Source organism: Octopus sinensis, linkage group LG3 (assembly GCF_006345805.1).
Source record: "Octopus sinensis linkage group LG3, ASM634580v1, whole genome shotgun sequence".
Lineage (NCBI taxonomy): Eukaryota > Metazoa > Mollusca > Cephalopoda > Octopoda > Octopodidae > Octopus > Octopus sinensis.
Genome location: NC_042999.1, coordinates 106305324 through 106317105, shown reverse-complemented (window position 1 = coordinate 106317105; position 11782 = coordinate 106305324). Strand labels below are relative to the sequence as shown.

Here is an 11782-nt window from a genome sequence, read left to right as displayed (position 1 = left end):
ATAAGTTTTTTTAATACTGGACTTTGTAACTTTACATCGTCAAAGCAAAGGATTAGATCCAATAAAACCAAAAATAACTAAATCTACTGACACATGGTATAAGGGGAACGCACATATATATATATATATGCACATCTGCTTACACTGTTCTGCTAACATGAATAAATTCTAAACAATAGAATAATCCCAAATGTAATTGAAAATTTCTCCGAAATACTTCACCATAATAGTCCCCGCTAAAGCCTAATTACCACTCCCCTCAGACTATACAACTAGGGCAGATTTTAACTCAACAGAGTCTGTATATAGCCAAGATTAACTTCAATGTATTGCAGTCTAAAGATGGCTTAAGTGGCCGAAACCTCGAAGTCGCTATCAATATTATTTATTTTTAAGAATAATATATATGTATATATCACAGTCTAGTGTAGCGGTCTTATATTAATTGATGTCACGGAAGGAAAACTGCTGGGGATGCAGAGTCGGCCAGTATATTGAAGCAAATTTGCAATCATGCTGACAGAAACTGCGAACCACACTTATACATTTTAAGTTGACTGCTGTTAGATTGAAGTTTACACTCTTTTAGTATCCTCCATCTGATGATGTAATATGCAACGCTTTCTTTCATTGTTCGTATGCGCCTAGATATACACGTAAGATTTCACCCATTTTAGATGTTAAACAAGGATTTCTAGTTGGCGAATGTATTTCCGAGGTACCATTTATAGCGCACACATGTACTTGTGTATCTGTCTCTTCAATGGAATTACTTCATTCCACTTTCAACACAAACAAAACAGCTTTTGTCCTGGAAATCTTAAGTGGACGTGTGGTGCTAACTTCTGTAGGAGTACTCTGCCTCTGTTTCACGCTTGGACATACTAACATTTTTATACTATGAACACATCTAAAGAAAACACTCAATATGTGCGCATTAGATATGTTCGTGTATTTAGGTTTTTGAAGGTAGTGTTTATCGACTAAACTAAGGTTATCATTTAGACTCTACGTAATATGCATTTTCTGTAGCGAAACTATTTCTAATGTTTATATGATTGTAAAGACATGTTTTTCCAAACTAAACAATGCATAGACATAAACATGTACATGCATACATATGTACCTCTACATATATATGTGCTTATATACTTGTGGGCATTTATTTATACATGCATATTTGTGCATGTATGTGCGTATTTACATCATCACTATGGCGAGCGTGTAATGATATTGTTTTGGAGAGTCGATTCTACATGTAATATTCTTTTGTTGCTTTTTGGTTCAGAATCTTTCTTTTCATGTTAGAATGAGTAAAATAATTAGATACGTAGAATTTCAGGAAATGTCTTGTATTAAATGCATTGTGATTTGTAACATGGTTACAGAAGGCAGTAGGTGATTTAGTATCAATGACAATTGTCCCTACTTCATTCACGTTAACTTTAATTGCTTCAAGAAACCTATTTCCAAACAGATATGGCAACAAATGTAATTCTAAGAAAAGGAAATTCGGTTTTTGTGGACGTATCTTAAATTGAATGAGAATGCAAATGGCTGGAAACAGAAGATGCCTTGTCTAAAAATAATGTTATTGGCATATTATCTTTGAATTCTTATGAAATGTAATACGTTCCTGCGCCAGTTCACAACAGAAAATACCGAACACAGCAATAATATTCTCTACCGGCTTTCAGTATAGATCAGCATGTATTAGGACCTACTAGATTACATGTTACTATACCATATCTTGAAAACGCATAGCCATTTGTGCCATACACTATGAGAAATATGTTAAATATAATTGAAATTCAAACGAATGCACTAGAATATTAGTCTTTTTGTTGCAATACTTTATCCAATTATTTACTTGCACCCATTTTATAGCAGCATATATTAATATTGTTTTCTCCGATGCAGTTAGCATTCAGTAATTGTACACTGTGTCTACATTTACGATGTAACTTTTTATATTTTTCATTTAATAATTTTGTGATATTAGTGACACACACTCACTCACACACACACACTCACACACACACATACTTATATATATACACTGTTTCCAATTATTAGTCAGCTCCGTTTTTAAGAAATAACAGAGCATTTATTCGTTCCAGATATTTTTCAATGAGTGATGACAAAATCTGTCTGCGCATACTGTTGTAAAATAAATTGGCTCCGCGCAGTTGTAAACAAACGGCGACCAATTTCGTGGAACAGCAACAACTTTAACGTGCTAAATTATTAGACAAGTGTCCAATAAAAGTGTAATTGTGGATCAAAAAAGTGATTTAACATCAAATAAGAAGTCTACCATCGTTTCAGAGCATGGGAAAACAAAAATAACATTGGAAATATCAAAGATTCTGGGAAGAGATCATGGAACTGTGAAGAAATTTTGGAGTCTTCTGCTGTCTGTTCGAGGGCTGAAAAGGGTAAATTGCAGGATGTTTCCAGGCGTACCCTGTCTTGTATAACGAGGAAAGTTGCGAAGAGCACATGTCTGACTAGTCGAGAAGTACAGCTCTATATTTAAGAGATGAGGAGTTATGTACATTATTTACATTACTTACAATATTTACATTTGACGGATATTTGTCCTCATCTTGTTTGTTGTAAACACAACGTTTCGGCTGATATACACTCCAGCCTTCATCAGGTGTCTTGGGGAAAATTTCGAACCTGTGTTCTCATTCCTAAGTTATTTTTCGCACTACCTTGAAGGCTTTAATCGCACAAACCAATCCCGATATTTATTTTTAAAAGGCTAGTACTGATGGCATACCCCTCTTTTTGCCGAGCCGCCATGTATAAACAAAAACCAATAGCGATTGTCAAGCGGTGGTTGAGGACAAACACACACACATAGATACACCTGCAGACACGCATGCGCAGACACTCACACATATAAGGTGATATACTAGAATACACTCTCCAACGGTGTCTCGCAGTGGGACAGAACTCACAATCATGAGTTTCGGAAGCATTCTTCTTCGCACACAGCCACACATGCGCCTATGTTCACACAACACACGCGCGCGCACACATAAACATACACACACACACACACACACACACACACACACTATATATATATATATATATATATATATAAATATATATATACATAGACATACATATATGTGTGAATGTGTGTGTGTGCGTGTGTTCGTGCTTGTGTATGTGTATTCATATATCATTCATATATCTGGATAGCCAAGTCACTAGGAGCAAGTGTAATTTATGGTTTCATCTTGACACAGTTTAAAATGTCAGTATTTAGCTTTCTATGGGAAGATTTGAACCTATAGACTGTTGCAATAATGATGGTAAAGCCAAGCAAATGATGCACATTTTTAAAGTGGAAAGAGATAATTTAGATAGTTCTAGGTAAGTTTACAAGCAATAGTTGATTATTTTATATGAATATTATTTAAGCTGCATGCTACAATTGCCATTCAAAGATATTTGCCTTTGTCTGTTTATGCTCCATTTTTATATAATAAAGTAACAGCAATGCGCAAAGGGAAAACCAGTTTGATTACTGCTCAATTACCCAACTAATGAACCAGTTGTTTGTTGTCAGAATCTAACTGTTTAATATCAAATGGATATAAATAATATTTCTTAGGGATTCGTTATATTAAATACATGAGACAACATTTCAAATAATGAAATACTTCAGCCATATGATTATTTATTGACCGAGTCATTCCATAAATTGTATTGAGGAATAAAATCAATTTAAAGACGTAGGAACGGGGATTATTTGTTTGAACATTGGCCATTATCTTCATCTGTTAGTACAGTTAGATCACTTGGTGTCAATACATTGAGCAGTTTAAAGATACAATTTATTTCTATCATGCTCGTTTCTGATTCTCATTCTTCTCTTATTTTCATCTACGTTTAATTAACACACATCGCGCGTGCACAGAGTCACTCGTATATCTCTGCACACACACATATATACACCCATTCCCTTTGTTACTTTAAAAAAAATTTATAACTATAAACTGTTATATGTCTGTCTATCTGTTTCATTTCCTATTCTTTTCCATCTGCCAATGATTGATATATTTCTTGTTTATATGATGCCAAACTATCTGGAAAAATGGTTGTATTATATACATCAGTGATTGATCGTTATTTTCTGAATGCCTGGGTGTGACCAGTGTCATATTGACGTATGTAAAAACAACAGTAGAACTCTGCTTATCTATTGACAGAGACGTTGCACGATAGAATAACTAAAGAAATCATTACAAAACGAACAACAATGTCTTTCAAAATCATTTGAGAGACTGATCAGGAATCAAATACTATTTTCATCCAGTCTGGAAACTTTCTTCCAAACACATCCAGCTTATGAATAGTAACAACTTTGAGTCGCCTAGTCTTACTATGTTTGGTTGCAGGAAATGAAACATAAATTATTTTCATACGTTTATATTCACTTTTGTTTTTCTTCTTTTTACGATTATGATTGCTATTGATACTGCTTACAATTTGAAGAGCCACCTGTCGAGACTATAATATCATTTGCCTCATTGCCATCGTCATCATAGTCGTCATTATTATTAGATAGTTAGATTGATGAATTCTATGATTCTAGTTCAAATGTTGTGAGTTCAACCATATTAGCACCGAATGGTATATCTAACATACCTTTTTCATTTCTCTTCGGTCTCAACAATGGCAATGTAGATATAGATAGACAGGTAGACAGAGAGACAGATAAAGAGATAGGCAGATTGATGGGCAGGTTGATAGATAGAAAGAGAGATAAATAGATGAGAGAGAGACAGGAGATATGGAGAGAGAGACAGGGAGAGAGAGTGAGAGAAATAAATGGAAAGAGGGTTTGAGGTGTGTTTTTGTAAGGCCTCAAAGTAGTCACATTTTGGTATCGTGTATGCACATAATCCAGTAAAATTTAAATACTATCATCACTAATATACAAAGATCCAATATAAATTTGATTCTTCTCTCAAGTAGTAAAAGAACGGCGTAATATTTATTCTATTGCTTCAGTTACTAAGTTGAACTTTTAGGTGAACAACATTATCCAAATTTAGAGACATATCCTTACATATTCATAATAATGTTTTCTGGTAATGGCAAATGACAAACGTATGCTGAGATATATTTAATGAATTGTATCAACACAAATATCAGTTTTTACTTTTTGTTATTAACACCATTGGGTCGAAACGCAAAGTTAATTATGCAGTAAGATTTGTATTTAGAACTTGGAAGTATGAAGACATAACTGAAAGGACTTTTGTTTTGGTTATCTATTTGTTCCTGAAAATGCATAAAACTCAATACAAAAAATATTCTATTCATTTTTTGATTAGGGACTCAGGTAAGATAGCATGCCTAAAATGTACGACTTTCTAAAGAATTAGTAGCGACATCTGTGGCGAAAATTATTAACTTTAAATCAAAACTGAGTCGAATAGTTCTATTCAGCGAAAATACACCAACATATCTCACAGTGTTTGCCAATATTCCATTTCATTTGGTTAGCAACGATATTTAGCTTTATTGCAGAGTGCAGAGTCAGTAAAACCATCTCTGTCTGTCATTACCCATCTCTCTCTCTCTCTCTCTCTCTCTCTCTCTCTCTCATATATATATATATATATGTGTGTGTGTGTGTGTGTGTGGTGTGTGTGTGTGTGTGTGTGTGTGTAAGTAGTTGCCATCACAATAATTACGGCATCATCAAGCTTCCAAGTCCTGGCACATGCTGTGTACCTAGGAAGATCTTGGCACGCTGCGTTCATCTTGTTTACCAGATAAGTGTGTACCGTGTTCCACACTTATTAATCCATGGGATCAGAATCAGAGAATAATGAGGGGCCTCAGTCTGATTTGTGACCTCCAAATAGAGTGATGTATTGGAAAATAAAATCCTCCTTATGTACACAGTCGCAGTCATCACAGTTAGAATAATTTTGCTGACAAACCACTTCAATCAGGACTGATACGTGGGACAAAATCAACAACCACATGATATTTAGACCTTTAATATGGTGAGAGAAACGATTCGAAGTTGCTACTTTTGGAAATTGTTTCACACATCCCAGCGTCTAGCGGAAAAGGGTGCAAGAAGAAATATGAAAATATTTAACAATCGTAAATGTCAAATATATCTAAAGAATAAACACGAGAAATAATTTTGCTACATATACCTGGTTGTCATTAGCTTATACTTTGTATCGTATATAATTTTTTAATGAAATCGAACACGTTCTTGGCAAATGATTAGGAACAAATTACATCCATGTTTATTCAGAATCAACTTTTTTGATAATTTCTGATGTTGCAGAAAGCTAACTTGGATACATTACTTATCGTAGTTCGTGTTGAAGATCTACTGTACTTCACTTTTCTGCTTTAGTTATGTATACGACGAAAAATTGGATGAAACTTAAAGAAGTTATCGTCTCTTGTGATTGTTTGTAGTACAGTTATTTTTGACGTTGCTGTAATTGAAACGCTGCTATGATCTTTCTGATGTGATGTTTCAGCGGTTATGCTGCTTCTGGTGATGATATTATAACAAATGTTTCCGCGAATGATGATGAGTAGCCTTATTCGGTTACTTTTTTTTATAAATATGGAGAACAAATAGCTAACATACTATTCATAAAATACCTTGCATAACAATCACTAATCTTTAGTATGTTTAAACAATTCACAAAATGATGATTTTAAATACGCAATATACACTTTAAAATAGCAGTTTACTTCAGTATCTGGATTGTAATAACGTGACTTAGTGTCCGCTGTCTCTGTGTAGTGACTTTGGTGATACATAAATACTGAAATAAGTTTTGACTAGAACTTCGGGAGTAGAATTTGATACACTGACTCTGGAATTTCTTTCTCCCCCCTCTCTCTCTCTCTCTCTATCTATCTATCTATCTATCTATCTATCTATCTAGCTATCTATCTATCTATCTATCTATCTATCTATCTATCTATCTATCTATCTCTCTGCGTGTGCGTGTTAGTGTGAGTACTACTGTTCATGCCTCCATGCTTTAATCGATCAAGTCAGAGCTTAAACTTCTGACAATGTGGTATCGATAAAAACATGTACCCGACTGAAATGCAAACCCTTGTCTACATGATCGAAATGGCCCTGAAGAGAGTACCGAAGCATGACCACTGTCCAATGATTCAATCTAGTAAAAAAATATTTGTTGACATAGACTTGCCAGCTTTTACTGTTCAATAAAACAAAATATACAGCCATTTGCACAGCTAAACAATGTGAATCTAGTTCAAATGACTTTGATATATTGACTCACTCCAAGCATTCATCCATTTCCGTTTAGTTATTCTGTAAGCCAACACTTAAACTGGTAGCAACATGATTGAAATGGGTTGCACATTCATTGACTTGAAGAATATTATATCCGAAATATTACCTCTGTACATTACACTGTATGTAAAAGGAGAAAACAATTCAGAGCAACGCTTCAGACATAGTTCTGCGTAAAGAAAGTGAAAGAAAAAACAATTTAAGAATGGATACCACAAAAGCAATGTTCACATTTACATTTATAGGGATATAATGGCATTATACAAGGTCATCGTCACTCTAAATGAATACAACATGTTGCTTTTCAAGTCCTGACATATTGTAGCCAAACTACATCGTTTAATCAACCCATCCCAACTATTGTTACTCATTCTCAATCCAAGCCCCAATATAGTCTTTATAATATCTTTTCCTTTTCACCATATATATAATAATATTCCAACCAGATGAAATTTTGCAAAACAATTTCCACTACCAGCTTGTTGCACTCGTTCCCCACACACTATCTCTATCCTTACACTCACTCGCATATTCACCCCCATGTTTTTGCATTCTGTTGAAACTATTTCTAGTGGTTTTAACTTTCTATGATTTAACATTATCTTTACAATCACCTAGCAACAAAAAGCTCTGATAAAATAATTAGTTACCTAATTTTCTCGGCTAAATCTGTCCATACAGCTCTATCAACAGAAGGAATAGTACAAAATGGAGAAAAGCGATTTATATAGCGCAAATCTAGTCTACTTTATTAGTTAAGATATTTAACTAAAGTTATATACTAAATTCAATTCAATCAGAAGGATTCAATGAGATTTCATTACAGAGAGAAAGTAAAATAAGTATACGAAATCAAAATAATACATTAAGTGTATCCTTTGTGAACCAGAAACCCTGTAATATATCTGTAGTGACTGAAATTGTATGTAGTAGACACATAACTTAATTTCTCGCTGTAGCTCACTTAAGTTCCATATTTGTTACACCATAATCATAGCAATATCATTCATCAAATTACATTACTATTTGCACATAATATCTAATGAAACAAAATGCCTCAAATGAGCGACTCTAACGCAATTCATTTTAAGAATAACTTTAATGGTACATGCTATTGCTTTAACGAGCGCACACACACACATACACACACACACTCACATATAACTATACACGCATTACATTTCCTTCTCATTTTCTTCCCGTTATGATTACATTGCACTTATTACTGAGTATAACACTTACTAAGCTACCAGTTTACCGATCGAATTTTGCAAGTTCACACTCAACAATATTGAGTCTCTAGCCTTGTATATATCCACTAATATCTCATAAGCTACAAATAAGGTATTATTGATGGTTACAGTACTCTGTAGTGAAAAGTACAAAGGATATATCATTGACAAATGTTTCCTCATCATACTAAGTTCAATTCAATGCTTTTTTCCCTTTGATGGCGTGCTATGAAAAACAAAACAAAACACCTCATTTTCATGGGTGATCTATCAAGTATTTTCTTGGAGTTACCATGACAACGAAATAAGCTTAATATTTCTTTGATCTTATTATATTTTACATGCATGACCAATCTCTGTATTGATTTATTTGATCACATTTAATTTTACTTTAATTTCATTTTTGTAGCTTCCTTTATTTCTTTCATTCATAAATTTATAAAATAACATTCATGCACGTTCACACACACGTGCACACACATACGCGTGCGCACACGCATGTACGTACATACGCCACTATATGTATATATGTGTGCGTGCACAGTGTCTGTGAGTGGAATGCACACACATACATGCACACACACGCTCACACGCACAATATATGTATATATATATGTGTTTGTGTGTGTGTTTGTGTGTGTATGTATGTGTGTGTGTGCGTGTGTGAGAGAGGGAGAGTACAATCTGCTGTCTGGTGGAGGATATTAATTCTGGTTGACTATAATGGAATCTCTGAAGATATTTTGCGTTTAATACAAAACTGTTCTTTAATGCGCAGAGCTACCAAGATCGCACAATCTCTATTTAGCGAATACCATATCTCCTGATAATAGTTTCCTGACATATTCATGAGATGGACACTAGGAGATTATTTATTCAATGTACAAGGTCTTGCAGAAACTTTGAGAGAATTTTTACGATAAAACTGATTATAAATACTAAAATAATGTACATTATTTACATTATTTACATTTTACGAATATTTGTCCTCATCTTGTTTGTTGTTAACACAAAGTTGCGGCTGATAGACCCTCCAACCTTCATCAAGTGTCTTCGGGAAATTTCGAACCTAGGTTCTCATTCCTAAGGTATTTTTCGATGTTGTTATTATTATTAATATTATTATTATTATTATTATTATTATTATTATTATTATTATTATTATTATTATTATTATTATTATTATTATTATTATTGAGTGAGCGAGCAGAGCATGCCATCAAAGTGACACTGGGGTAAAATATACGAAGCCCAGTATACCCATCATGACTACCCGTCTGATAAGGGTACACCAGGCACATGCATCACAACCATATATGCGCAACATGGTGATCTCATATCAAGATAAGCAGCACATGACCTTGCAGGTGGAGCCCAGTTAGAATTTTCTTCAGATCGAGTAACCAATCCCGCTCAAAAGGTCCCTGAATAAGGATTGTTTAAGGACGTTGAACGAAACACCCATGTTTCCAGAGGTGAATTATTCAAACTCCAAAGAATCCCTCTCAACACATGACTATGATGCTCCCCCACTACTTCTGCTCGTGATCAGAGATGCACATATCGTCAGCCACTAAGGGACATGCTCAACTCGTTAAGGCCAAACAACTGACAAGCAAATCTGTGGTATTGAGCAGAATATTTGCTGTAGCTCATCTTTTATACCAAGACAAAGCAATGTACATGATAACACTTCCAATCAGTTAAGATCAGAAGCCATGAAAGCCACTGCCTGGTACTGCATCAGGGCATTTATTATTATTATTATTATCATTATCACCATCATCATCATCATCATCATCATCATCATCATCGTCATTATTATTATTATCATTATTATTATTATTATCATTATTAGTATTGTACAGGCCACTGCTGGGAATCGATCTCGGAATCTTGGTGTTAGTAGTCCATTAGCAGTCAACACTTCATAGAATTGATCAAGAATTCAACCTTGATGCTTGATGAAAGGCAGAAGCTTGGGACATCCCTCGGCTCCGATTGCTTTGGCCTTGGCTGTTAGGAGGTGACGGCATTGCTGAACATAGTTAGTCATACCAAGGTTCTTGTTCAAAGCTCTGCACACCGTGGCAAAAATCACATTGCTTTTCTTTGCAACAGGTGTCATGGAAGGGGATGGGTTGCCTTCAATTGAGCGTTTGAGGCCAGCGAGAAATTTTGGATTGCGCTTGGAGTCACTTCGAGTCTTGTGTTCTTTTCTATCAATCTTTTTCTCTTTAAATTGTTCATACACACGATAAACTGTTGCATTTGGAAGTTTCGTCAACTTAACAATTTTATTGGCAATGTGCACTGCGCGCGCCAAAACAGCAAGGGCGTTACAATTCTGTTGTTCCATGACTTTCTGTTGTCGAATCAGTTCGCTATTTATCAGAAAAATAAAGACGACGATTAGATGTTCAAGCAAGGTGTTGTTCAAACAATGAAATGTTAAACGCAATTAGTTAACTGCTTAAATTGGTTTCAATTTATCAGGAAAATCTTGTACTACCTCAGCGTTGTACAGGTAATACTGAAGATACATTACGGAGCGTCGTTACTTAATTACTACAAAAGAAACAAGAACAGAGAAATACGATGGTAAGTTTATTTAGTAGAAAATATGGTAAAGAAACGAAGGAAAACTGTAATATTTGATGGTTATCATTCACTGTCCATCTATTTGTTGCTCACTGGACCCACAAGAAAATAAACAGTGAAAAAAAACTATGGCGTGCTACGAACTTAGCAATACGTTAAATAACTTATCCGTCGGTTCTGTTCGTCAAAAATAGTATGTGATGATTGCAGTTAAAAAGCTTTTGCCCTCATTTGCAGGATGTGAGGTGCTGACATGGGATTAAACAAGAACGGTGTAGATGGGATAAACAAAAACGAAAAGATTTAGTAATGCACTCATCCACCCTCCCCTTACTTCACTACTTCAATCTGATTATATTATATCTCCTTTATAGATTATTGTATAGGAAATTCTTTCATCCTCCCTCTGAAATACAAAGGAGATCCTACAAGACAGAAAAAAAAACCAGGGAACACTCGTATATTTTCCATCTTACTCAGTTGTATCTTGACAGTATATACCAGTTTTAATGTTTTTGGATTCTAGTGATTAGTTTTGTTTATCATGCAATTGAGAATATTTGATCATTCACTTTATGATCCGCCTTCTATGATTGGTGACAGGCAT

At 34.6% G+C, this 11782-nt stretch overlaps 1 protein-coding gene across 1 annotated transcript; it reads right to left on the bottom strand.

Annotated features, from left to right (window-relative positions):
• Positions 1 to 10522: 10522 nt before the first annotated feature.
• On the bottom strand, positions 10523 to 10933 carry LOC115209516. The gene has a single exon (XM_029777944.1). It carries the CDS (start codon positions 10931 to 10933, stop codon positions 10523 to 10525), a length of 411 nt encoding a protein of 136 aa, XP_029633804.1.
• Between the last annotated feature and the right edge of the window lie 849 nt (positions 10934 to 11782).